This window comes from Delphinapterus leucas, chromosome 12 (genome assembly GCF_059928025.1).
Source record: "Delphinapterus leucas isolate spDelLeu-1000000601 "Yukka" chromosome 12, BTC_Dleu_Yukka2, whole genome shotgun sequence".
NCBI lineage: Eukaryota > Metazoa > Chordata > Mammalia > Artiodactyla > Monodontidae > Delphinapterus > Delphinapterus leucas.
This window is the reverse complement of record NC_143140.1, coordinates 66,275,175-66,302,775: the sequence shown is the minus strand read 5'-3', so window position 1 is coordinate 66,302,775 and position 27,601 is coordinate 66,275,175. Positions and strand designations below refer to the sequence as shown.

At 36.4% G+C, this 27,601-nt stretch overlaps 1 protein-coding gene across 1 annotated transcript in view; it reads left to right on the top strand.

The window, feature by feature from the left end:
* The window catches only part of MOXD1 (monooxygenase DBH like 1), an 81,580-nt gene extending 65,947 nt beyond the window's left edge, over positions 1–15,633 (top strand). Inside the window, exons 10-12 of the mRNA XM_022556764.3 lie at positions 2,979–3,121; positions 13,230–13,398; positions 13,932–15,633. Of these exons, the coding sequence (XP_022412472.1) occupies positions 2,979–3,121; positions 13,230–13,398; positions 13,932–14,093 (474 nt within the window). The 3' untranslated portion in view covers positions 14,094–15,633. The remainder of the gene's footprint in view (positions 1–2,978; positions 3,122–13,229; positions 13,399–13,931) is intronic.
* The last annotated feature ends 11,968 nt before the right edge of the window (positions 15,634–27,601 follow it).

Below are 27,601 nucleotides of genomic sequence, written 5' to 3'. Positions count from 1 at the left end.
AGATAAACATTAGCTGTGAAAAATCTATAGCAAATATCAAACTAAGTGAAATGCTAGAAGTAATTCTTTAAAGTCAGGAAGAAGACAAGGATGTTTATTATCACTGGTTTTATCCACTATCGTAGTAGAAAAGAAAAAAATGAGATATAAAGATCAGAAAGGAAGAAGCGAAGAAATAAAACATTATTTACAGATATTGTAATTTTCCACATCAAAACCTCCCCCAAACTGATAAATCTAAAGTTAATTGTATTTTAGTGTACGATAAATTATCTCAAGAAAATTCAATTTAAGGCTATAAATCCTATAGAAATAAAATAACATTAGATGTGTTTGATCTCTATGGAGAAAATTATTTGTCATTATGTAAGACATTAAAGATCACCTAAAGAAATTAAGAGATACTGTGTTCATGGATAGAAAAGCTCAGTGAAACAAAGATAATCTTTCTTTTTCTTTTTAAATTGGTTTATAAATTTGATATAATTCCAGTAAAGAAAGATCAGAGAGATTTTATGATTTGGGGTTTTGGTGTCTAACTAAGAAATCTTCACCTAGCCAAAGGTTTTCTCCTATTTTTTAAAAAAAAAATTTCTAAAAATGTTACAGTTTTAGCTTTTACACGGAGCAAGTTGTTTGTAAAATCTACATAAAAGAGCAAAGCGTTAAGAATTGGCAAGACACTACTAAAAAGAACAAGATGGGAAACAAGCTACTAGATTTGATGACTTATTTTAAAGCTATGGTGATTAATAGTGTGGTTTGGGTCCAGAGTTGGAAGAGTGGACCGGAGTAGGGATCCTGGAAACAGACCTACAAACCCCCTGTATGGAAACTTGGTTTAAGATAGAAATGGCATTCAGATAAGTGGCAAAGGATGGACTTTTTCATTAAAGAATTACTGGCACAGTTGGGTATCCAGATGACAAAAATAAAATTACATCTTTATCTCCCACAATGCACAAAAAAATAATTTCTAGGTAGATTAAACATTAAAATGTGAAAAACAAAATATTAAAACCACTAGGAGAAATATATATAAATATAACTTTAGTACTTTGGGGTAAGAACTTATTAAACAGAACATAAAAAGTGCAAACTATAAATTAGAAGATTGATGAACTTGATTACCTTAACACTTTTGGTTACCCAAAAAACACTATTAAGTGAAAAGATAAGTTCTAAACTGAAAAAAAAAAATCGCAATACACAAAGCATTAGTATCCAGCATATAAAATAAATTCTATAAATCCATAACATAAGACAAGCATACAATAGAAAAAAAGCAGAAGTGTGTCCCTCACTGGACATTGCCATCGGTGTCAAGGAATGACCCACTTAAAGTTATACTCTCTTCATTGGGGCAGCCAGCAGCCAATGACTGGTTGATGTGAGAATACAAAAGCCCAATTCCCTTCCTACAATTTGGTATAACTCTGAATAGCCAACCCAGCTCAGGAACAAATTAAATATATTTACTGAGGTGTCAGCTGCACTGAGGAGATCAGCTTCTCCTTTTGCCCAATCCTGCATCAAGTGCAAAGCATTCTGTTTTGCAGTTTGTAAAATCATTGCATATTAACCACTACATTAATGTATAACTATGAACAACACTACTATGTTTTTCACCTTCACTTTTGAAAGATAGATGATTTGCTGGATACAGAATTCTTGATTAATTTCTTTTTCCCTGGAGCACTTGAAAATGTGATTCCAATATCGTTTTATTACTTCCATCATTTATGATGAAATGTCAGTTGTTCACTGTATTACTGTTCCCCTATATGCAATGTATCGTTTTTCTTTGCCGCTTTCAAGATTTTGTCTTTGGCTTTTAGCAATATGACTATGATGTGTCTAGGTATGGCTGTCTTCATAATTATCTTTGGCATTTATTGAGCTTCTTGGGTCTGTAAGTTAATGTTTTTCACTAAATTTGGGAGGATTTCCACCATTTTTTTTCAAATATTTTTTTCTATTCTTTTTTTCTTTTCCCTCTCATTCTGGAATTCAAATTACATACATGGAACATTTAATATTATCCTACAGATCTCTGAGGTGTTTTCACTTTCTTCAGTCTTTTTTCCTCTGTTCTTTGGGTTGGGAAATTGCTATTGGTTGATCTTCAAGTTCACGGCTTCCTTCCTCTGCCATGTCAAGTTGCTCTCGAGCTCATCCTGTGAATTTTTAATTTAGTTATAGTACCTTTCAACTCTAGAATTTCTCTTCGGTTCTTTTTTCTAATGTTTTCCTTTGTCTGATGTCATTCCTTATTTGTTCACTCATTTTTCACATGTTTACCTTTAATTATTTGAACATCTTTCTTTAGCTCTTCAAATATATTTATGTCTGTTTTTAAGTCTTTGCTGAATCCAGCGTCCATGTCCTCTCACAATTTATTTCTACTAACTTTTTGTCCTGAATACAGATCATAGTTTCCTGTTTCTTTTCATGTTTAATAACTTTTGGTTGAAAATTGGACATTGTTGTAGCAACTCCAGATGCCGTTCTTCTTTTTTAATTAGTACCTAATTTACTACTTAGATTCAAACTGTGAACTGTGCCTCCCCTGTGGTATGCAGCTGCTGACGTTTATACACATGACAGCAAGATTATGGAAAACTCAGTGCAATCAGGCAAAGATTCCATCACACTGACCGATCGGTATCTTGTTACTGAACATCCTCTGAAATGTTCACTGTGGTGAGAAGTTTACATCACATACTCTGAACTTTGAGGACATTATTAAGTTATTTAAGAAAGGCAGCTTTGAAAGAGATGGAAATAACTTTATTAATTTTTAAATGTGCCACTATCTTTTGAAAAACCAAATTGGCCTTTAAGTGATGATTTTTCAGCTTTAAGGTTTATGACGTTTCAATACGGGAAGAAACTGCGTAACATTTGCAGCTTGTGTTCTATAAGTGTCAGAGTTGGTGGAACATATACGTTTCTAAATAAAGTATCTCCATTTTCAGGGAGGATTAAGCACCAGGAATGAAATGTGTCTCTCATACCTTCTTTATTACCCACGAATTAACCTTACTCGATGTGCGAGTATCCCAGACATTATGGAGCAACTTCAGTTCATTGGTGTTAAGGAGATCTACAGGCCAGTCACGTAAGTAGTAAACGGATTTCATGGTAGGGGTGAGGATGGGCTTTATTTTCATAGTAGATTCATCACCATGGTATGGGATTCCTTAATGTGCTGTTCTATTTGATTATTTTCAATTGGGGAGTCCAAGGGACCTTCTTGCTTGTTATGTCCAGGGTCCTTGAGATTACTCTTAGGTTCAGTAGTTTCCTAGGAAGACCTAAAGGATTCAGCTTATAGTTGTACTCATGACTAATATTTATTACAGTGAAAGAATATAAAGAAAAATGAACAAAAGGAAAAGGCACATAAGGTAAAGTCCACAGGAAACCAGATGCAAGCTTCCAAGAGACCTCTCCTAGTGGAGTCACACAGAGTGTGCTTAATTCCACCCACGTCAAATTATGACAACATATATGAAGTGTTGTCAACTGGAGAAGCTCATTAGAGACTCAGTGCTGAGAGTTTCTATTGGGGAACTTGTCACATAGGTGCCCTCTGCTTAGCAAATACCAAAATTCCAGACTCCCAGAAGGAAAGCAAGTGTTCAACATAAACAGCATCATTCGTACAGACAGTCTAGGCACAGTAAGTTACTCTCATCATTTGGAGAAAGTTTTATGTCCTATAGGAAATTGTTTGCTATTTAAGTTCCCTGATGCCAGCCAAAGGTCAGCCTTCCAAGCTGGTGTTCCTAAGGATGGCAGTCTCAGGCCTTCTGTGTTAACTCTTTGTGTACAATTGCAGATAATAGAAATGACTTAGGATAAAATTATAAACAAGAGAAATTTTATTCCTGCTCCCTTGAGATTGTGTGCTAGAGTGGGGAGGAGGTAATAAGCAAATAAACAACATAATATAAAATTTCAGATATTAAAAGATGTTATGAAAATAAGACAGTGAAGGAAGTGTATAGTTGTTCTCAGTAGGGTGGTGAGAGCTTCTCTTGGGAGGTGTCTTAGTCCATTTGGACTCATTACTGCCATAGACAGGGCAGCTTATAAACAACAGAAAATGTATCTGTCACTGTTCCAGAGGCTGAGAAGTCCAAGATCAAGATTCTGGCAGATTCAGCATCTGGTGAGGACCCACTTCCTCACAGAAAGCCATCTTCTCACAGTGACCTCATGTGGCAGAGGGTCAAGGGAGCTTTCTCAAGCTGCTTCTGTAAGGGCACTAATCCCATTTATGAGGACAGAGCCTCCCAAAGGCCCCACCTCCTAACAATGTCACCCTGGACATTAAGATTTCAACATGTGAATTTCGGAGGGTGGCAGAACACAGATATTCAGACCATAGCAGGAGGTGATGTTTGAGCAGAGACCTCAGCGATCAGGAGCCAGTCAAAGAAAGATATGCAAGTATACTCTTCAGGGAGAAAAGCCAGTATAATGGATGGCGGGTATGAGGCTAGCATGTTCAAAGAACAGCAAGAAGGTGGGTTTGGCTGAAGCAGAGTGAAATTTGGCAGAGAGTAGGTGACGAGGTCTAAGAGCAAGTGGGACCCTATAGTGTAGAACTTTTCAGGCAACATAAGGACTTTGGGTTTTAAGTGTGAAGAGAAGCTATTATAGGGTATAGGGTATTAAGAATGTTAATTTAGCTACTGCATTGAGAAAGGACTCTAGGAGGGCAAGATTGGAAAGAATCATATCTACCTGGAGACTTGTGATTGTCCAGTTGAGAGGTGAGGGTGCCTTGGACCAGGATGGTGCCAGTAGTGTTTATGAGAAATGGTTCCAATCAGGTTAGCTTTTGAAGGTAGCACTCTCTGGACTTGTTGATTGACTGCATCTCTGGGAGATGGTGAGGGAAAGAGAAGAGTAAAGGGAAAGTAAGGATATGTGAATGGTGCAGGGAAACATGTTTGAAGAAGTAATTGAGAACTATTATTAATTAATTATTATTATTAATATTAAGGTTGATGTAGAATAAAAGGATTTTATCCATTCTTAGTAGTGCCACAAAGAACTAGGGTGGCTGGTAGAAATTTTGAAGTGTAGATTTTATTTTAATATAAGGAAGAATTTTCTAATGATTAGGATTTTTCAAAATGAAAAGGACTGATGTAAGTAGGCAAAAGATACACATAGAGTTTTGAGGGGGTGTATTTAAGGAGAGGTTAAATAAACTCTTAATGAGGATGTGGTAAAATGCAGATCTGAAGGAGAATATAATTATGGTCTCCTTTTTTTTTTTTTTTTTTTGTGGTACGCGGGCCTCTCACTGTTGTGGCCTCTCCCGTTGCGGAGCACGGGCTCCAGACGCGCAGGCTCAGCGGCCATGGCTCAGGGGCCCAGCCGCTCCGCGGCATGTGGGATCTTCCCAGACCGGGGCACGAACCCGTGTCCCCTGCATCGGCAGGTGGACTCTCAACCACTGCGCCACCAGGGAAGCCCTGGTCTCCTTTTTGTTCCAAAATTTTATAGGGATTATAAATTAGGAACTAAAAACACTCTTCTTTTTAAATTAAACCCGCTATTCATAGATATGTTCTACTGAGTTCTTATCCAGACAACCCAATGACCACTAGACAATAAGTCTGTATCTACTAAAATACAAATAACAAAATGCTGGTGTAAATTAAGTTGTAGGTTATGAAGTATTTTCACATACATGATTTCATTTAATTTATTTTCACACAATTCCAATAGGTAGAGCAGTATTTGCAATCCCAGTTTAGAGAAGGAAATGGAAGCTATGAGATTAAAAATCTGTTCAACCTCATAGAGTACATACTAAACAGGGGAGCTGGGGTTTGTATTGTGGTTGCTGATATATGTGCCTTTTTGTTCACAATCAATAACTACATTGCAAATAAGTAAATAAAATATCAATAAAAATCATAACAGCACATAAAACATCATTCTAAAAACAATAGGATGTAGTCTTGTCTTTAAAATATTGAGATTATATTGTTTCTTACTAAGACTTAAGTAGTTTTCTTTTCCCTTTAGAATATTTTTAACGTATTGACTAGAAACTTTTCCTAATCAAGAGAATGTTGGAGTGAATGTTGGATGAACATTCAAAACCGTGTATTTACAAGATGAATGAAACGTGTTCTGTGGTCCAGTTATTTTCTTTTGTGTTCAACTTGTGTGAAGTCTCTGAAACACTCAGCTCCTGTGTCCCAACGAGCTCTGTCAGTGTCCGCACGTTTGGTCTCCTTCAGGAAGTATTGAAGTTGGGGTTTTCATCACTTCTCAAGACAGGGAGGGTTGCTTCAAAGAACAAGGCCAGTTTTGAGATGTTATTGCCCACATAAAACCATTTAACTACATGGTTAAATATAGTTATTCTTCAAAAATATGAGTGAAAAAGAGCCTCTGTTATAGAATACATGTTTGGACTTTAAATCAGACTTTCAAGTCTAGTTCGTCATCACACTGACATAAATATCATTAAAGGCCAAACCAACAAGGTTCTGGTGAAAAGATCAGAAAGAGAGAAATGGTTTGAGTGCTTTTTTTCTGTTTTGCTTATAAGAATATCGCTAATTTGGTTTTAGGACACAATACTGAACAGGAATATTATATAACATATAACCTAGAATCTCCTAGTTTTGCTTTTAATATAAGGACTATTTAGGTGTCCAGTTTTTTTTTAAACATTCTGTAGCAATTCTAGGATTAAAGGATGCATTGGCGGAAAGATAGAGACAAGTACATCCTGTCTCAGGAATTGTCTGTTTTGGGGGATGCAGTTTTTCTCTGCCTCCTACAGATCTGGCAAGGCTTAAGGAAAAACAAACAACTCCCAAAGATCAGATAACAGAGTAGACAATGAGCTCAGATAAATTCGTACTCTCTGCTGCACCATACATCGCCACTGTCTGTGTGGTTCCAGGGAGGTTTATGTGATGGAAAGTTCCTGCCTTATTTGTTCTAGTTCTTAAAAAAAAAAAAATCAAGAGAGGTGTTTGTATTTTTCCTTGCAGGAAAAAAATTACTTTATGTTGATAAGGTGTAAAAGTCACACAGGCTTTATTATCGAGTTTAGGTAATGCGGAAAAAGGTTTTAAAAAAGAGGACGTGGCTTCCCTGGTGGCGCAGTGGTTGAGAATCCACCTGCCAGGGCAGGGGACAGGGGTTCGAGCCCTGGTCCGGGAAGATGCCACATGCTGCGGAGCAACTAAGCCCATGCACCACAACTACTGAGCCAGCACTCTAGAGCCCGCGAGCCACAACTAGTGAGCCCACGTGCCACAACTACTGAAGCCCACGCGCCTAGAGCCCATGCTGCGCAGCAACAGAAGCCACCGCAGTGAGAAACCCACGCACCTCAATGAAGAGTAGACCTCGCTCACCGCAACTAGAGAAAGCCCACGCACAGCAAAGACACAACGCAGCCAAAAATAAATAAATTGAAAAAAAATAGAGGACGAAAGCAATCACCCCAAATTCTGTTAGACATAAGCAACACTAACATTAATGGAATGTCATTACAGACATTTTTCTATGTAGGTATTGATATGAAGATGAATAGAGTAGCATTAGAAAGATTATAATTTGTGCACTGCTTTAAACAAAAATATTAAAATTTAATTTTGTTTTAATTTATCAGAAGAAAAAGAAACAATCAAAATTGAATAACTGTTGAACAAATAAACATTGCTATTGTTTTTAAGGACAAGAGACAATATTGTATAAAGGAGCTCTCAAATGTTGAGAAAATAGATCATAAAAGATATTAACACATTTTTTTAAAAAACATGTTTCAGTTTTAGATCATAAAGATGAGGACATTCACACTTTCACATTTTCTCCCAACCTCCCTTTTGTACCTCCAAGTATGTATTATTTATATTAGAATTTTTGTATTCTCAAGATTTTAAATTTTCACATTTAATTCTAAAACATAATTTCCACAATATTTAATGCAACTTTTATAGATTCAGTGATAATCCCTAATCTTTATATGATTTCTGCATTTCTGAATTCTTTCATTTGATTCCTCAGGGTTTTGTCCTCAAGTTGCTTAATCAAGAAGGGCTTCCATGTGCCCTGAGTTCTTTTATATTTGAAAATTTCTGCATTTATATTTGGGCAGCATATAATATTTTGGGGTCTTAGGGTTTTTTTTCCCCCTTTGGAGATGTCTTTGGATGAATGGGCTCATTCTTCCTCTACCTGGAGAATTCATAAGTTAAATTGAACATATTTCAGTGTTGAGCATATGAATCAAATTTTCCCGAAACACAAAGTGTTCTTTCAGTACATATATTCACTTCTTTTTTTTTCATTTCAAGGGAATTTTATCTTATATCTACAAACTTTTTTCTAATCTATTTGGGATTTTTCTCAAGCATCTTCCCATAATTTTTCAGAAGTGCTCTTCTGCTTCCTGTTTTTTCTCACTTATTTGGTACTAATTTTTTTGTCTTAAGTTTATTTCGTGTAGTCTGCTATCCCTCTTTTCATCTCATTGTGTTGTTTTATCATCTTGTATTTGAGCTCTTGTTTAATTGAATTCATGTTCTTATTAAATAAACTTACAGCGTGAAACACTTGAGGGAATTCTCTCCAGTATAATTGATTTATATCTTCCTCTAGAGTTGATTTTTTCTGTCTCCTTATATGAAATGTGATATAATTTCCTTTCACCCTAAGTTTGCATGGTTGTTTGTCATTTCTTGCTTACGCTGAGCCAGTTCTGTTTAAAGCTTCTCTTTGCTCTGGTAAAATATAGGTGAATTTTTACTACCTTCTAAGCAAATCTGAGAGAGCTTTCTTTCTCTCCACATCACAGTTTGAAGTTTGGGTGATGTGTTTTTATGTACTTCCGTTTCTGTATTTTGAGGGTAAAGGGCTGTGTGTGTAGAGGTGGGACTCTATATCACAATGTATGGGTTATTCCTTCCTCAGATTTTATTAAAAACCTATTAGAGGATGTTTACTAAGTGGTTAGGGCTGAATGCCTTTCCATAAGGGAATGTCCCAGGCCTTATATCATGCTGTCAAATCTGTTGCAGCTCTCAAGCTTTTGCTTCCATCAGGGAGATTCAGCTTTACTGGGTGCTTCCCAACATTCACTGGCTCAGGGAGTGTCCAGAGGATTAGGAGTTGTGCCTCGTTAAGTCAGATTTCCTGGTTTCCTTCTTTAGCAATTTGATTGGTAAAGTATATACTGTGTCTTTTTTGTTGGTTTGTTATGTTTTTATTTTTTTTTAAGTCAAATTGCTTGAGGTAGAACATACATACAATAAAATGCCCCTATGGTTAAGTATACTGTTCTAAAGTTTTCTCAGATGTGTACCCCTGTTTAACCACATCACAAATGAGATATAGAGCATCTTCATCACCGCCAAAACTTCTCTCACACCTCTGGAGACAATCCCCCCTCCACACAAAGCTCCAGGAAACCATGAAACTGCTTTGTCACTATCTATTGGCTTTGATCTTTTCTAGATTTTATGAAAATAGGATAAGATGGTATATACTATTTTGTGCCTGGCTTCTTTAACTTACAATGTTTCTGAGATTCATCTACACTGATGAATGTATACTGAGATTCATATATATACATGAATATATATGTATGTATGTATCAGCAGTCCTTTCCTTTTTATTGCTGGGTAGTATTCTCCAGTGTGTATATACCCAAATTCATTTATCGATTCACCAGTTGAAAGACATTTGGATTCTTTCCAGTTTGTGGCTATTATGAAGAAAGTTGCTATGAACATGATTGTGTTCATCCTTGTATGGACATATGTTTTCAATTTCTGGGTTAACACCTAGTGGTGGAATCCCTGGATTGTACACGAAGTTTATGTTTACTGCATAGGACTCTCAAAATGTTCTCCAGAATAGCGTACCTTCTTACATTCTCACCAGATTAATAAGATCTCCTACTGCTTAACAATCTTCCCAATGTATTTTGTATTTTCCAGATTTTAAATTTTATCTATTTTAATGTGTATGCAGTGGTATCTTATTGTAGTTTTATTTTCCATTTCCCCGTGACGCATGATATAGAGCCTCTTTTCACATGGTTATTAGTCATTTATACATGTTCCTTCATAATGGTTCAAATTCTTGTCCATTTAATTGGGTTACTTTTTTAAAAATTATTGAGTTGTAAGAGTCCTTCATAATTTTAAAGAGTTCTTTATACTTTGGATATAAATCTTTGTCGGGTATACGTTTGCAAATAATTTTTCCCAGTCTGGCTTGATTTTACTTTTTCAACTGTATTTTTTTGAAGTCTGCTTTATCATTTTTGGTTTGTTTTGTGCTTTTGATGTCCCACGTAAGGAATTGCTGCCTGCCCAAGGTTGTGAAGATTTTCTCCTGTTTTTTTTCCTAAAAACTTTATAGTTTTAGCTTTAGGTTGGTGATCCATTTTGAATAATTTTTTGTGTGTTGTATATGCTGAGGTTCCTTGTATTTCACACAGATATCAAGTTGTACAAGAACCATTTGATGAAAAAAACTACCCTTTTCCTATATAATTACTCTGGAAGGTTTGCTGAAAATCATTTCACCATATACTGACAATTTCTGGACTCTGAGTTCTGTTTCATTGTGGTACATGTTTAGCTTTGCTATAATACCACACTCGAGTATTATTGTAGTTTTATAGTAAATCTTGAAATAAGAGTGTGTAACATGTAAGTCTCCAAAATTGTCATTTTTTTTTCTTCTTCCAAAATTATTTTGGATAGTCTAAGTTTATTCCATATTTGTGTATTTTTAAATCAATTAGTCAATTAAATTAAGCTTACAAAGGAAAATTACTCATCAATATTAAATCCTTCCTTTTTATCAACTATAGTGATATATAAATAATACCCTTCTATTTATATGTATATTTGGGTAGTCATTTGGACACTGCCCAGATGTGCAGAAATGTAACTGTTTTACTTTCTAGAACATTCCTAATGTTTCTAATAACTAAATCCCAGTCCCAGTGAGAACAGAAGAACTTGCTACTTCAACATTACCTGTTTCTGGTTTACAGCTTAGTCTTTTAAGGAAAAATACTCAGGATAAATATTTACTTTTTCAGGATTTCTCCTCATTCTATCTTTTCCTTCTCTTTTCTCCAGTGGTAATCTGGAAGTGTGGTGTAGGACAGTCTGGAAACGTTAGGAAATTAGTTGGTGTGATGTTACAGAGTAGGAGCCTGAACAAATTTAGTAGGAAGGGAAAGGAGACAATAAAAATGAGACAAGATGCCAGGTCAGGGAGGTTGTGACGTGATTCTCCTCACCCAGCCTGTCATGCTGGCTCCAACATAGGATTCATTTGGTCTACCCTTTCCTACATCCTTTTCCATATATTTATAGTAAGCAAATAAATGTGTTTATACAACTCTTCTGTCATTTTATACTGTGGAATCTCAAACAGATACTAGTTTACTAATTTGTTTTAGCAGTAAAACTTTTTAAGATTTCATCTACGTATGTAATACACTATTCACTCTTACCAGCAAGGCTGCGGAAAATTTAGGGCACTTCGTCCACCTTAGTGCTTTAGCAGAGATTCCATTGCCACCTTGTGGTGTTTTAGGTGATTACAGGCTGATGATCTCCACACACCCCCACTCCCACCCCGCTAACCCCCAGCATTTCCCTGGTGATGAAGTTGATTTTCCTTTTTTCAAGACAAATATCTTAGCTCTTTGAAATGTAAATTTGATTTTTAATATTTGATTTAAAGTTATTTTATATTTAATGAAATATAAAGTTTTTAGTGTATTTAAAAGGACATTGTATGTAAATATAATGGTCAAATTTTTACTTTCAAGTCAAATTTTTACTTTATGCAAGTTTTTACATGTACAAGTTTTATTTTATACTAATCCTGGATTGTATCTCTGCAAGTCTTCACAGTGTATTTAATTTACAATGTTATAGATCTAAGGTCATTGCTAGATATGTTTAATGTAGTATGATGGTGATTGCTCTCTATGGTACTTTAAGGTCTCTGTGCAAAATAGTACATTTAAAACTCAACAAAGATATATTGACTTTAATTAAAGGAAAAAGAAGGTTAGGAATAAAGAATATAAAGATTCTCATATATGACCTATTATTCATTGTCTTATTAGAGTACAGAGGAAATGATTTTGTTTTAAACATTAAAAATTTATCTTCGTAACTGTAAAAGATTAATAAAGGATGTTTAATTTAATTAAAAAGATAATATTCAATGTGCCTGAGTAGGTTATGTGTGTAAGAGAGAGAGTCGGTAGTGACATAATTAAATGAAGAAATTGTGAAGATCAAATATTAAAAATATAGATTTCCTCAGCTGGAGGTTAATTCATTGTTAATTACTGAAAATCACTGGAACTTCCTCTTGGGGTGTCAAGGGAGCCACATACCTACTGGTTACCCATGATAATCTCCTGGAAGGTCCGTGGAGTAGTTTATGTAAATTTCTGAGCTATGTCAACACTTACACTTTTCCTTTTTTCAAGAATCAATAATATCAAACTTATATTTAATGAAAGGCATCACCTGAAGAGTACCTCTTGAAGCTGGTCATGTCATTCTTCTGTGATTTCGTCCTTCTTTCTTGGACATTTAACATATATTTTTTTAGAGCAGCAAGTAGAAGCAGAATGTATCATCTGTAGAGTATTTTTTTCTCAATGGAATATTAAAAACACTGGTTCAATTTCAAATTTTTCAAAACTTTTTGTCACTTAGGCAAGCTAAAACAGGGCAGCCAGCAGCGGTCAGGCTTTTCAACAGCATGGAATTGAAATTTCCAGCGTTGTTCAGTACCTTTTGAGATTCTATACGTTTCTTCATTACACTATTAGCATTATACTCGTCAGAACTGAATGCTTACCAGTTATACTGTTAACTAGAACCAAAACAAGTACGTGAGGAATTATGAGGCTCTGGGGAAGCTTTCTAAGCCAAAACGCTGTGTTTAAAAGTAATACCCATCTGTTACTAAACCGAGGAATTTTGTTTTTTTTTTTAAAGACTCCTTATTTTATATATATTTCTTCTAGCAACTGCTTAAGATTTCATCAGTGCCTTGCATTAGGTTATCTGTGTGTGTAAAAATGAACAAGTATGAAGTCTATTTTAGAATGTTGAAAAGTGATGGAAACATGTAATGCTTTTGTTCTGAATATGACTAATTATGGTTATTTATTTTAAATTCAGGACCTGGCCTTTCATTATTAAAAGCCCCAAGCAGTATAAAAACCTTTCTTTCATGGATGCAATGAATAAGTTTAAATGGACTAAAAAGGAAGGTCTTGCCTTCAATAAGATTGTCCTTAGCCTGCCGGTGAACGTGAGGTGTTCCAAGACAGACAACGCAGAGTGGTCGGTAAGCCCCACTTTGTTTTAATCTTCGGGGAAACCAGATGTTACATCTTACCTGAATCCGCAACAGGTACAATCAAAGGAACAGACAGATATCCGTAAACCCAGTGGTCCAGCTCTTGTCACCTTTTTTGGTTCTCTTGGTATAGTATAGATTAGCCAAATCTTGTCTTTTGATATGTCTGCGAATTTATTCAGTAATTACTTAGATTGGCCCCAAACTCCTGATTCCACTTCCTTTGAAGAAGGCAATCTATTCTAAAACTAAAGTTGGGGTGAAGAAGGAATAAAATGGGATGAGAGCTTCAAAAAAAGACAGAGCGTGTTTTCTATCTCTTCTTTCCCAAGGGCGTGTCCGGCCCTCTTCGCCCCCTCGCTGGGAATCCTTAAGGTTCTGACACCGGGACAGTGCACAGCTTCAGCATCCATACCGCCACCCCTTTAAGCCCTGCAGAAGTGCAAAGGCTGAGCAAGCTTGGCCGCAGTCCTGCTCTTAAATCACACACTCAGTGGCAATGTCTGCTCTTTCCTTTGCAGATTCAAGGGATGACAGCATTACCTCCAGATATAGAAAGGCCCTATAAAGCGGAGCCTTTGATGTGTGGAGCTTCTTCCACTTCTCTGCGTGGAAATGTGTCTCTCGAGCTGCTCCTGGGCTTCATGGTTCTGGGCGGCACGCTAAGCACCGCGAGCTTGTAATTACGTGCACCACAAAGCACGTAATCCTGTTGTGCTCCGTCACCGTGGTTTTCCGAGATCCGAACCTGACATTTAACGTGCAGGTTAAAGACACTTTGGGCGTGAAGGGTGAGGGTGAAGCTCTTGGAGACTTTCCTTTCACATGTTCCCTTCCTCCCCTCCCCCTCTTCCCAGGCTGCCTGAGAGATGTCAGTCGGGTTCTCGTCTTTTCCTCAGAAACATCTGATAAAATGTATCGACCCCCAAATAGAGCAAAGCTGGCCTGACTTAATATAACCTCTTAAAAACTATGGATAAAGTCAAGTGGAAGTAAAAGAATTCTTTATATCCTTCTGTATTTCATTTTATTGAAATACTCCTTGTTATTTTACTTTTTAAAATTGTTGATTTGGTTTCTATATTCCTTTTTTTTTTTTTTTTTAATGTTTTCATCTTAAAGGTGTAAAAGGAAGTACTCTCCCTTCCAGTTGTCTTCCTCTTTATTGCTCTCTGGTGTGACTTCCCAGATGTAACAGTGGTCCTTCCTACCTTTCCGCGTTACCTGGTTCTGTCCTTTTCTGTGCATTACCCATGGACCTCAATGCTTTCTGATGGTGCCCATTCTCAGTCTGAGTCCCAAACTACCCTGAATCCATCTCAAAGTACTTTTTTTCCCCCCTTCCTTGCTCAGCACTGGCCAGGTGAGTTTTTTCCTTGAGCTCTGTCACTATCTAAAAAGAAAGAGGCTATGGGAAACATAGAAATGGTACATAACTGATTGTAGGCTGAGGAGAAAATGTAATTGGCCGCAAACTCTGTGCTGTGAGGGGTGTTTTGTGGGGCTCCAGGGCAAAGGCCAGATAGTGTGAATCAGCTGAGGAGGGTGTGAGGTCCCTCCCTGACCATGGTGGGTGTCACACGTGTTGCATACTGGCTCAATCTGAGTCACAGTTGCTATTGTAGATGTATTTTTATATTAGATAATAAACTAACTTTCCATCGTAAAATTGTCACCAACTGAAAATCTTGTCACCTTTTTTGGTTCTCTTGGTATAGTATAGATTAGCCAAATCTTGTTTTGTGTCTTTTGCTCATGTCTTAAACTAAGTCTGTTTGGATCATATTAATAAACTAAATAAAATTAAATTTTTGTGTGGTATCTTGCATACTCCTTGAGAGAATCAAGTGGTTCAATACCGCTTGATTTGCCAGTCCAATCAATTAAGAATGTTGCATTTTTCCATTCCATTTTAAAGCCATTTCTCCCTAGCAAACAATGTCTTCAACACAAACTGTATTGTCTTTTAAATAAATATTATGTTTCAGAGTTTTTCCTTCTTGATTCTCAGAATTTGTCCATCTAATGAAATACTTGTAATGTTTTTGAGGAATATTTTATTGTTAACTTCAATTCTTTTTATTTCATAAGTGTTATATCAGATTCTATGATTTTCCTTCTAAATATTTATGTAAGAAATATGATCATCTCAGACACTCCCTATTTGAAATTTCATGTTTATTTTTACTTCAGAATTTCTGAATCTGAGATATCAAAGTAAAATGATTTCCTTTGGAAATTGTGTAATATTATATTTGTTTTCATTGTTCTTAGTAAGGAAGGTGCACATACTGGCTAGAAAAGGATACACAGCTTTTGGAAACTCAAATCTTTGGAGCCAGGGGAATCTATTTTTCTACTTAATGTTGCTAAGAATAAAGCTACATTCTTCTGGTAGGAATTCTCATGAATATGTATAATTTTGAGGCATTGACTCTTTCTTTGAAATTGGGATAGGTTATCTGTTGAATATTTGGTAGGATTCTGATTATATTCTAAGTTAGTTTGCTCTTTAGTTGAGCAGACCTTCCTGAACAGCCCAGGCTTTTTACTGCTGCCCTGGATCAGGTCACAGTACCTGTTTCCTAGGCTGTCAGGGAGGAGTGCCTGAGACTCAAGGGAGGACAGAGTCTCCATGTACAATGGTCCCTGGTTTGAGCCTTCGTGTGGGGAGGGTCAGAGAAGCATCCATGATAAAACCAAAATTCACCAAAGCCACGTGAGGTTGAAAGTATCTTGGGTGATCATTTTCTCTGGAGTGGTCTCAGGCAGGGTCAAGGGTGATAAGAGTGATTAGGGTGATGCAGTCAACAGAGGCAGATGAATTAAGAGCTCTGGACTTTATCTTAATGGCTACAGAGGCCGATGATGAATAGCAAATAGCAGGACATTTGGAAGCAGGATATGACTGCACTGTACAATTGGCTCAACTAAACTCTTATTGTTGGACGTACAGGCCATTTCCCGTTTTTCAGTATGATAAACATTGCTGTGATTAACGTTCTTATAATTAAAACTCTCATTTCTATAAGTATTGCCTTATAAGTTACTATAAGTGGAATTACATACTAATAATTGCATATTTTTGAGAATTTTGATGAATACTGCCAGATGCCTTCAACTTACTGTTCAAATTATTCTCAAATGGTTCAAAGAAGAATCCTATCTATCTATCTATCTATCGCTCTATCATCTATCTATCTATCTATCATCTGTCCACAGAGAGAGAATAACAATTCAATATGGTAAAATGATACCAATTGAGGACTGTGGGGGAAAGATATAGGAGTTTTTTAATACTATTCTTGCAACTTTTTAAAATTTGAAATTATTTCAGAATAAAAAGTTACAAATGCAATAATGAAAGATCCACCTATAGTAAAGTGATCCAGGCAGGTGACCTTCCCTACACAGTGGCAAAGAGAGAAGTTGGAATGTGATTATGCCTCAGATGCCCATGGGTAAGTGCAGGGATGACTGGCAATTTGCCAGTTCTGACTAAGGATGGAATATATTCCCAGTTTAGAGGTCCAGAACAAAGGGCTTGAAAAATTTAAGGATTTGGAAAGGATCCCAGAACAAAAAAGGAAGAGGTTTTGGAGCTGGAAATCATTAAAAATATGTATCATTGATTTCATATTTTTTCCCGATTATAAATCTAATGTGTAGTAATGCCTATTCACTGAAGAAAATTTAGAAAATATGGTAACTTAAAAAATAGACAAAACCCAATCTGTTAATCCTATTACTTAGAGACTACCAACTCTAACTTTTTGGTTCATATGCTTCTAGTATATGTCTGTGAAAGTATATATTTATGTGAATCCATATTTAATATTAGATAACACTAGCTTCCGAAACAAATTCCAAAATATCAATGGCTTAACGTAATAAAGTTTATTCATATTCATTTAGTAGTTTGATGTGTGTGGTTCATTTGCTAATTGGCTTTCCTTTTTTTTTTTTTTTAAACATCTTTATGAGAGTATAATTGCTTTACAATGGCTTGTTAGTTTCTGCTTTATAACAAAATGAATCAGCTATACATATACATATATCCCCGTATCTCCTCTCTCTTGCGCCTCCCTCCCTCCCACCCTCCCTATCCCACTCCTCTAGGTGGTCACAAAGCACTGAGCAGATCTCCCTGGGCTTTCCTTTTTGTGGTGATTCAGGGACCCAAGATCCTACGGTTCCATCATTCCTAGAGCCTGGGGGTCCTATGCGTTCAGCCAGCTAACAGAGAAAGACCTGAACTAGAGTGACATAAATGACCACTTTCACTTTGCTGATTAAAATTAGTCACGTGGCTTCACTGGGATGTGAAAGGGGCTGGGAACATAATGTCTGTTTGGATAGCTGCCTCCTAATGATAGCACTACAGAAGAGAAGCTCTGATGCAATAGATATTTTTAGCAAAATTGACTTCCATCTAATCCAGTAAATTCCAAGAGTTTTGAGTTTTAGAGACAATTATCAGACCAGTATAGTGTTGTCAACTATATATCTATTTGTCAAGTAGGTCACTAAACAGGATAATTAGTATTTATTTAACAATTTTTTTGAAAGCCTACTTGGAGCCAGGCTCTTACTAGAATGTTGAGCTTATGATTGTGAGTAAAAACAGATATTGTCTCTGCCACGATGGAGATTATAGCCGCATGGTAAAGCTCATAGCTGAGCCAAACAAAATCTCCTATCTTTATTTATTTATTTTTTAAATGGAAGGATTCAGAATAAGTGTCAGTCCTTCAAACTGAATAAGTTTAGCTTTATGAAATGCTTATTCACCATCCTGAACCATCCCTTTTCCATAGATTATTTGGACCACAAACATAGTTTATATAGTTTTATCTATTTTGGGTCATCTTAGTCTTACAAGATCTTGATTGACAGTTGTATCCAAATCCAGCATAGTCAAACTGGTAGTTTATGAGAAGAAAATGGTCAATTGAATAGACTTATGGCAGCATCCCCTACCCCCCTGGCGAGAGGTGTGTTCCATGGAAAATATGAATAGCGGTGGAAAATTGATACAAAGTTAAAGAGGGTTACTGTTGGACTTTTCAGAGTTTCGAATATATGAATGTACATTTGAAAGTCCAAGCTATATAGTATGAAACATTTCCCGAACTCATTGACCACTCTACCACGTTGTAGTGGAGCAACGTTCCCTAAGGAACAAACTTTGGGGCACACACTTTTCCCCGCAGAGCATGTCCAGGTTTATGGAACAATTTTTCTGAAGATTGCAACGTGTTCATGGCTAGCTGCAAAGCATAGCCCAACAGACACGGGCCTTCCACGTGTGTTCATTGGTCTATTCCTTATTTGCTGTTCTTTTTGCCAACAAACACTATATTTTATTAATCTAGAGTTAGTACAATTTACGGAGAATAAAGAAAAGGGAATTTACTTTTTTTAATTAAAAAAATACACTAAAATGAATTACATGGCATGAATAAGGTATCTGAGAAGTGTTGACAAGACTATATTTTTGGAAAGTTTCAGACCTATAGACACAGACTAATGGTGTGGAATTGATGTAATGAAAAAAAATTAAAATTGGGAATAACCATCTACAAATGTAGAATGCAATCCTGAATTGAACCAATTTCTCCCTTAATATTTTTAAATAAGCCCATTAAATCTTGACAACCAAAATAATTCCATATATTTATACAATGCTTTGGAATTTGCAAAGTGCTTTCACATTTCTCAGTGTTTAAAACTGCTTTTACAAGTGAGAATTTGTATTCAGAAAAGTTAAGCAGACAGCGCGTTGTACTGTAGTAATCATAGCAGACCTAAGTTTCAATCACTTTACAAACTACACGTGTGTAAATTAGATCCAAATTACTTGGATTTACTAAGCTTCTGTTTCCCATTGGTAAAGTAGGGATAATAATTTCTAACCTAATAAAATTGCTTGTGGATTAAATGTGATAATGAAGGTATAGCACCTGGCACAATGAGTTGTCAATATTAGTTTTTGTCCTCGCTTTGCAAGATCTCACATTTCAGGTGCACAGTATCTGATAACAAATGCAGATTTTCTCTCCTACCTTACAGACATAATCAACTGAAATTTGACTTTAACCAAACCACTTTTGCTGAGTGAATGATACGTAATCAAATGAACATTAGTCTGGGTGAATCTGGCAATCACGCCCTCAAAAAGAAAAATCTTTAATGACTGTCTACTTGTTATGTTTTATGTTTCCAAAGAGGTAAAATACTATTTTGCTCTTTTATTTCCTCTTGAAAATAATCTGTTCTCATTGAAACTAATGATATTTCAGAGTTCAAATGAACTATGTTTCTTGTCTTTTATGTGATTAGTTTTTATGTGAATAGCTTTAAAGTTCTCTATTTTTTATCGCTTCATGAGACTTTTTCTTCCACATTTGATTACAGTAACTTCACCTCACCTTGAGAAATTATTTTATAAATTGTCTTCTCTTATTAAGATATTTCTGGAAAAATGGACTCTTCTAAATAATCCTACTAAATATAATGATACTCTGTTAACCAAAAATAAGGAAAGATGGGGGAAATAATAGTGTGGGGTGAGAGAGATCCATAGTAAACAAGGAACGTGTTTCTATTCGCCACTAGAGGGCGCTTTGTGTATCTCTCGTCAATCCTGTCAGCTCTGGAGCAGGATTTAAACATGCTGGATTCGTCTGGCTGCTCTGAGGCTTCACATGTTGGACTCTTCCTACTTCCTTCCATATTACCTTTATTCTTGCTAATTCTAAATTCAGTTACCTAAAGTTTAAGCTTTCTTTTTGAGGGTTTAGCTCGAAGGTCAATCTTAAGTTTCTTAACCTTTTACTGTGATGATTCTAAGCCTCTTTCTAAAATTTCCAAATTGTCATTTTACTGTAGCTTGTGTTTTATACTTTCACCTTCGATTTTGGGATTCTTTAGATCTTTAACTTTCTGTTCTCTTATCTCTCACTGTTTTCTTTTCTTTTTTTAAATTTAATTCCCAGTTTCAATTCTGATCTAACCATCTTAATCATTTCTTCCCAATCTCTTTATTATTAAGTCCATTAGTTCTCCATCAAAAAAAACTATATATATAGACTTCTTTAATAATAGCTTGATGCCCTTAAGTGGGATTGTGAGCAGTACTGAGAACGCATTCTGTAAACAAGGAAAAGTGGAGGAAACTTTGCCCCAAACCCTCTGCATCTACATCACTGGCTCCCTGTACAGGGTTTCCCAGGGCAGATGAGGCTGTCTTCAGTGCTTGAAGTCATTGGTTCATCTTTCTAGAGTCATAAACCCTATCGCTCAGATGGCACACTGGATTTGCAAGGATAGTGTTACTTTTTACAGACCATTTAGTGCTCCAATGAAATACTCTGTTCTTTACAACTCCATAGTCTCCAAATTATAAAAGCACAGGATTTGGAGTAAACTATGACACTTTCATTCCCCTAGCCAGGAGCCGTATATGGGCAGTGCACTTGGAGAAATGAGCGAATATGGTAACTAGGCCTACTCCTGGGGTTGCCTGTTTTTTTCTGTCACTTTTTGTGATTGCTAATGAGCTGGAGAAATTTTCTTTTTTTCTTTATTAAAATTGTCCATTTTTACAATTAACAAAGATTTCCTGCAGTCTGTCCTTTGCATAATTGAGATGTGGTTGTACATATGAGCTCTGCAGGAAGTCCGTGTGCAGCCTTTAAACAATTTTAACTTTTCATCCATCATTTACCCTTCAGCCAGACATGCTGCTACAGACTTGAAATACACTGGTGAACAAGAAAGCTCAAGTTCAAATCTCAGGAGAAAAAGATTGTAGGTACAGCTTTAAACAAATCTTTTATTTTTAACTTTTCTTTGCATAGTTAATACAGCATCAATTCTGATAGCCATGGGACATAGTTTTTTTTTACATATACTTTACAGCTTTACTTATCGTAATGTTTGACCTATATATTGCTTACAATTAAGTGTTGTATTTACCCTCAATGTTAGTGATATTTTTAGGACTGTTAACTTGTTTTCTGTATTATTTACAGTTGAGTTTATTTAACAGTTAAAAGGGCTTCCTTTAAGTGAGATATGCCTGCATTTCTAATAAGAATATTATTTTTCATGTGATGTGGATCCATTCAGCTTTAATTTATAAATTATACTTGTGAGCACTCTGCTTACAAGAGTAAGAAGGGTAGGAGGAGTGAGCAGAGAGCTCTCTGAGGAGGAGAGCTCGGGTTGTGTTCTGTGGCTCATATTCCATATCTACAGAAAAACACTTTTGCTTGGAACTGTTACACAATGCTTAGTCTCCGGGTCATAGCAGCTTTTAGTACTTATTCTGATGTGATGACTTGACATTAAATCATTGCCTTACTTCATTACAATGAACATAAAATTGATTTAAAGTTGACCCAAGTACAATGAGAAGCTAGAATAAGATATTAAATTTTCTAAAATTCTCTTTAAATCATCGTTTTAAAATTCATGTCCGTTAGACTGTCTAATGGGATTTAACTGAAAAATTTTCATCATTTTTCTTTGTAACCCCTATACAGTTTAGCACAGTGAACTGCCTATAGTAATTTCATTATAAGTATTAGTTAAAGAATTCTGAAATAGTTTTAGAGTATCTCCAATTAGGCTTTTAAAGTTTTTTAAAAGTAGGTTGGGCTTCCCTGGTGGTGCAGTGGTTGAGAATCTGCCTGCCGATGCAGGGGACACGGGTTTGAGCCCTGGTCTGGGAAGATCCCACATGCCACGGAGCAACTGGGCCCGTGAGCCATGGCCGCTGAGCCTGTGCGTCCGGAGCCTGTGCTCCGCAACAAGAGAGGCCACGACAGTGAGAGGCCTGCGCACCGCGATGAAGAGTGGCCCCCACTCGCCGCAACTAGAGAAAGCCCTTGCACAGAAACGAAGACCCAACACAGCCAAAAATAAATAAATAAATAAATAAAGTTTTTTTAAAAAGTAGGTTGCTAATCTCCAGTAGGCTAAATATGTTTAGTATTTAAAACTTAAAAAATTTTGAATTTGTTTTGTACCAAAAGTGACATAAAGCACATAATGTCAGACTAAGTAAATCAAACTTTTTCATATAAAGTTCTTTTATGGGATATCTTACTGTTGGTAGAAAAACACAGTAACCAGAACTATGAGACTAGCTTAAGGGCTTGCTTTGTAAATAGGCAAAAGGATAACCGTCATGTGAGCTAGCTTTATGAATTCAGATAGTTAGAGGATGAATAGAAAAACTCTGCCTAGCTGGCTATTGCCTAAAATTTCAAAAAGAGAACATTATTGTTTGGTCACTGGAAAGCTAATACGTTAAATATTATTCCTTCCTAGGAAAGAAGGAATTTTTTTTTTTTTTTTTGCCTCTCACTGCTGTGGCCTCTCCCGTTGCGGAGCACAGGCTCGGGACGCGCAGGCTCAGCGGCCATGGCTCACGGGCCCAGCCGCTCCGCGGCACGTGGGATCTTCTCGGACCGGGGCACGACCCTGTGTCCCCTGCATCGGCAGGCGGACTCTCAACCACTGCGCCACCAGGGAAGCCCAGAAAGAAGGAACTTAATGGAATGTGGTGGAGGTAAGAAGGTTGGAGGAGATGAAGTGGGTCGAGTATTCAGATGAAAGAATGAACAAGACTACCTGCAAAAAGAGTAATGGACACTAAACAGAATCTAAGACAACCTTCTCTCCAATTTCTGTAGTTAGCACTATATGTGTGCCTAAGCCACACAACCAGGATTTGTCAAGGTAATTTGCATTTAATGCATTCTCTCCTGTCATCCGTAAAAGCAGCAAGATATTTACTTCAGTATAAAATAGGAGCCTGTGGTTTAACATGAGGAAAAGTCTAATGCAAAGTTTAAAATGGGTCCCCATATACAACAGCTACATTTTCTTTCAGTCTTCTGTGAGTAGAAATGGCCTTAATTAATCAAGAAAAAAGGTTATGGGGTGAAATGTCAAAGGATAACAGTGTTCCTTCTCCCCTTTTTGTGGTAGGTGTGACCTTCCCAAAGAATAGAAGGAATAACACGTCGTTGAAGTTCCCATTTTGTTTTAAAGGACATGGGTGCCACTGTGGCGACAGATGCCCAGGCAGCTACAGAAATATTCTCGATCCTGGAGGGTCCAGCAGTCCGCTCTTGCAGACAGAACAATAGTCTGGGGTTTGAGCAGACACTGTGGTCCCACAGATTTCTCATCTTTCTTCTTCCTTTCTTCCATGTTCTCTCCCCACCCTCCCTTCCACCTTCCATTTCTCCCCTCCTGTCTTCATTCTGTCTTGCAAACTCTCAGCTAGACAGCACACATTTACTGAGCACCAAACTTGGCCGGGTTATCGACAAGACAAATTTCCTGATTTTGCAGAATTGACAGCCTCAAGGGAAAGCAGTACCATGAACAACCATCACGCAAATACCACTGTTCGTATATTAGAATGGCTAAAATCAAAAACACAGAAAAAAGTGCTGATGAGGATCTGAAACAAAAATATATAAACTTACACATTGCTGGTGGGAATGTAAAGTGGTACAGCCACTTTGATCAAAGGTCGCAGTTTCTTATAAAGAAAAGCATTCATTTAGCCTACAACTCATTCATTTAGCCATCACATTCCTGGGTGTTTACACTAGAGAAAGGAAACCTCATGTTCACATAAAGCCCTACATGAATGTTTGTAGAAGCTTTATTTATAATAACTAAAAACTGGAAACAAACCAAATGTTCTTAAATGGGCGAATGGAAAAATAAACTGGGTACATGCAACTTATGAATTACCACTCAGCAGTAAAAAGGAGTGAACTATTGATACAAGGACTTGGATACTTCTCAATGTCATATGCCAAGTGAATAAGAAAATCTCAAAAGATTACATAATGTATGCTTCCATTTATATAATATTATCAAAATGACACAATTATAGCGATGGAGGACAGACCAGTGGTTGCCGGAAATTAGGGCTGGGTGTAGGATTTGACTGTAAAGGGGTAAAACGAGGAAGTTTCTTTGTGGTGATGGAATAGTTCTGTCCCTTAATTGTGATAGTTGCACAAATACGTACCGGTAATAAGATTTCATAGAACTATGCACCCCTCTCCTTAAAAAAAAAAAAGTACATGCAAATACTGGTGAAATGTAAACATTGTCTATAGTTGAGTTAATTGTATTGTAACAATATTGATTTACCACTTTTGACAATATACTATGATTATATAAGATGTCATCATTGGGGGATTTATTGTTCCTTATATATTTTTCTATGTCCTCTGGCCTGTGAATTCCATGAAGACAAGAATTATAACTTTGTTGTCTCACTTGTTCCTAACATACTACCAGGTACGGAGAAAATGCTCAATAAACATTTGTTGCATAAATGCATTCTATCATAAATTATCAGATGAAAAGTCAGGTTGCTTCTGAGATCAATCTCATCTAATGTCTCTGCTGTATTTAACACAGTGATCTCCTTCCGTCTTCTTCATATTTCCCCCCCTTGGCTGGGCATTACAATTCTCTCTTTGTTCTTTCCTGGACTTTTATCTTTTCTTAAACCCTACACAGTCCTTGAATCGAGGAGGGAAATGCCATAACTATGGTGACAAAGTGGGTAATTTAAATAAGGATTTTACTTGATGATCGTAAGAAAATGTGGAATGAAGAGGTCTGTGTCCAAATTGGAGAACACAAAACTCAACTGAAGGTTTTGATTTTTTTTTTAATTAAAAAAGTGTTGAGCAGACCTTACACATGCATTTATGTGATTTAGCACCTTCCTGCTCTTTAGGGTTCTGTCTTCCCTGGTGTTCACGAGTGTTTGTATTATGATAATTCCTGGCCTCAAACATATTGGACTAGACATAGCAACAGAAATATATATACACAATTATGTTATACAACTATAATTATATATAATAATCTACATATCATCTATATGATAATTATATATAATATATATTATGGTATATGTAATTATATATTTCTAATTTCAAATCTCAAATTTATTATACCCCAGATAGAACTCCTCTTGCCCCAAAACGTCTATGTTCTTATCTATTTCCTTTTTTGTGAATTGGCCACACAGTCCTCTCATTCACCTGAACTGGAATTTGAACTCATCATCAATTTCACCCATTTCTTCAATTCTCACGGTCTGTGTGTCCCTATGTCTTGTAGACCCTTGAATGCTCTCTGCCATTCTCACTGTTAGGAGTTTAACTCAAGTCCTTATTATCTCTCATTTGATCTTTTTGCCATAGTCTCCTTGTCAGTGATTCCAAAAACCTGGATGTGTGTCAGAGTCACCTGCGGAATTTTGTAAAAATAAAGATCCCTAGTCCCAGTCACCACATCATACCTACTGAAGCATAATCTCAGGGATGGGCCTAGAACATTCACAGTTGGTTCATTAAAGCAATGCAGTGACTTAAAAATGCTCATCAATATTCTTACTGTTATATCATCAATCTATACTTCTTACTGAAACCATTGGCAGCCATGCTGCTCTCTTTATTCCTCTTCCTAAAGAGCAGGCAGCACCCTAATGCGACAAAGAGAAACCATAGTCCCAGGTGCTGCTGTAGAGCCCAGAAGTGCCTCAGGCTTGAGGACTTTAATAATGGACCCTGCAAGTCAAAAGGCACAATGAAGGCAGACATTCCAGCTAGAAAATTATCCAGCTAAACTCAGAAGAATTGAAAACCTAATTGTAACACTAAATAATGAAATCATTTTCCTCAAAAAATAATTTACCTTTTTCATGGATGAATTGCTATTGTTTAAACAAAGTATTTCTGTTGGTTTTGGTGAGAGGGTTTTAACCTTGTACTGGAAGGTAAGGACCATGTGAAACCCAGCATTACCTGTATTAAATGAGGCTGTGCTCAGGGGCTGGAGAAAATCCCTCAAGTAGAGTGAAAATATCTCTTCATTTCATTGTTCTAACATTTAATCATCTTTGACAGAAACCCATCCTTGAAAAATAGAAAATTTTCATAAGTAGATGAAAAAAAATCTAAAGTTTCTTAATTAAGCTTCTACTTACAAGAAATATTCTTTCTTCAAAATGACAGCGCTGATTGCCAACCCAGAGTTTTGAAAAAGAAACTGACTGGCTCAGGGCTGGCAGCACAGCTGTGATGGGGGAAGAGGTGGTGCCCTCTTGTAGCATGAATAAAAATGACCAGAAGTGCTGACAAACCAACAGTTCTCATTCCACTTCTTTTCTTGCCTTTGGAACTATTGAGCTAATAATGACTTCTCTCTTTTATCTCCATTCAAATACAATAGACACATGCAAGTGTTTCTTTTGCAAGAGCTGAAACCTTCTCCGGTAAGCTAGGACACAGTGCTGTTTCAAATTTATCTTCTTTTAGATTGAATTAGAAGGACACTGCCCTCTTGTGGTAGATATGTCACTTTGCAAAGAGAGTGATAAATTTCTCTGGACGGACTCCCAACGTAAGAATTTAAATATTGCCAAAAGAGCGGGTGGGCATTTGAGGAAATGCATAGATACCTTGAATGCAATCCTAATAGAATTTCACATTTCCTATTAGCATTACGTAAGAAGAACAAGAAAGTTCATCTTAATACAGCCTGTTAAAAAACATTTGTTATAAAGTATTGGTTTTGAACTCAATGTTTCCTTCCCTTGTCTTCTCTCATCTGGTGTTCATTAAAAATAGTGACATGGCTAAGTGTTTCTAGCTACTTCAAATAGAAACAAACAATAAAACTTCCCCAAATTTATTGTCAATATTTATTTGTGAGAAATGCTACTAAATTAAAATTTTCTATCTCAAGAACCTGAATGTTTAGCAGGGGTCTGGCATAATAAAAACATACTGGTTTCATTGAATTTTGTTTAATGAATAAATAGAAAGCTTCACCTTATATTACCTGTCTGCTAGAATTCAGATACCATCTTTCTCATGAAATAGATGGGTTAGGCAAAGAAAGCTGTGTAAATTCACTTTTATATTTTAAATGCACTTGAAAGGAGTTTATTGTGTTAAACATGTATTTAGTGCCTGCTATGTGTCAGAATTATACTGCATACAAATTGTATAGAGAGAAAAGTATAGAGAGTATAGAGAGTATAGAGAGAAAAGAAAAAGTCCTTACTTTTTAAGGAGTGCACTGACCAATGAAGCAAATATCTACCCACTCTGTTTTACTTTTTAAAAAA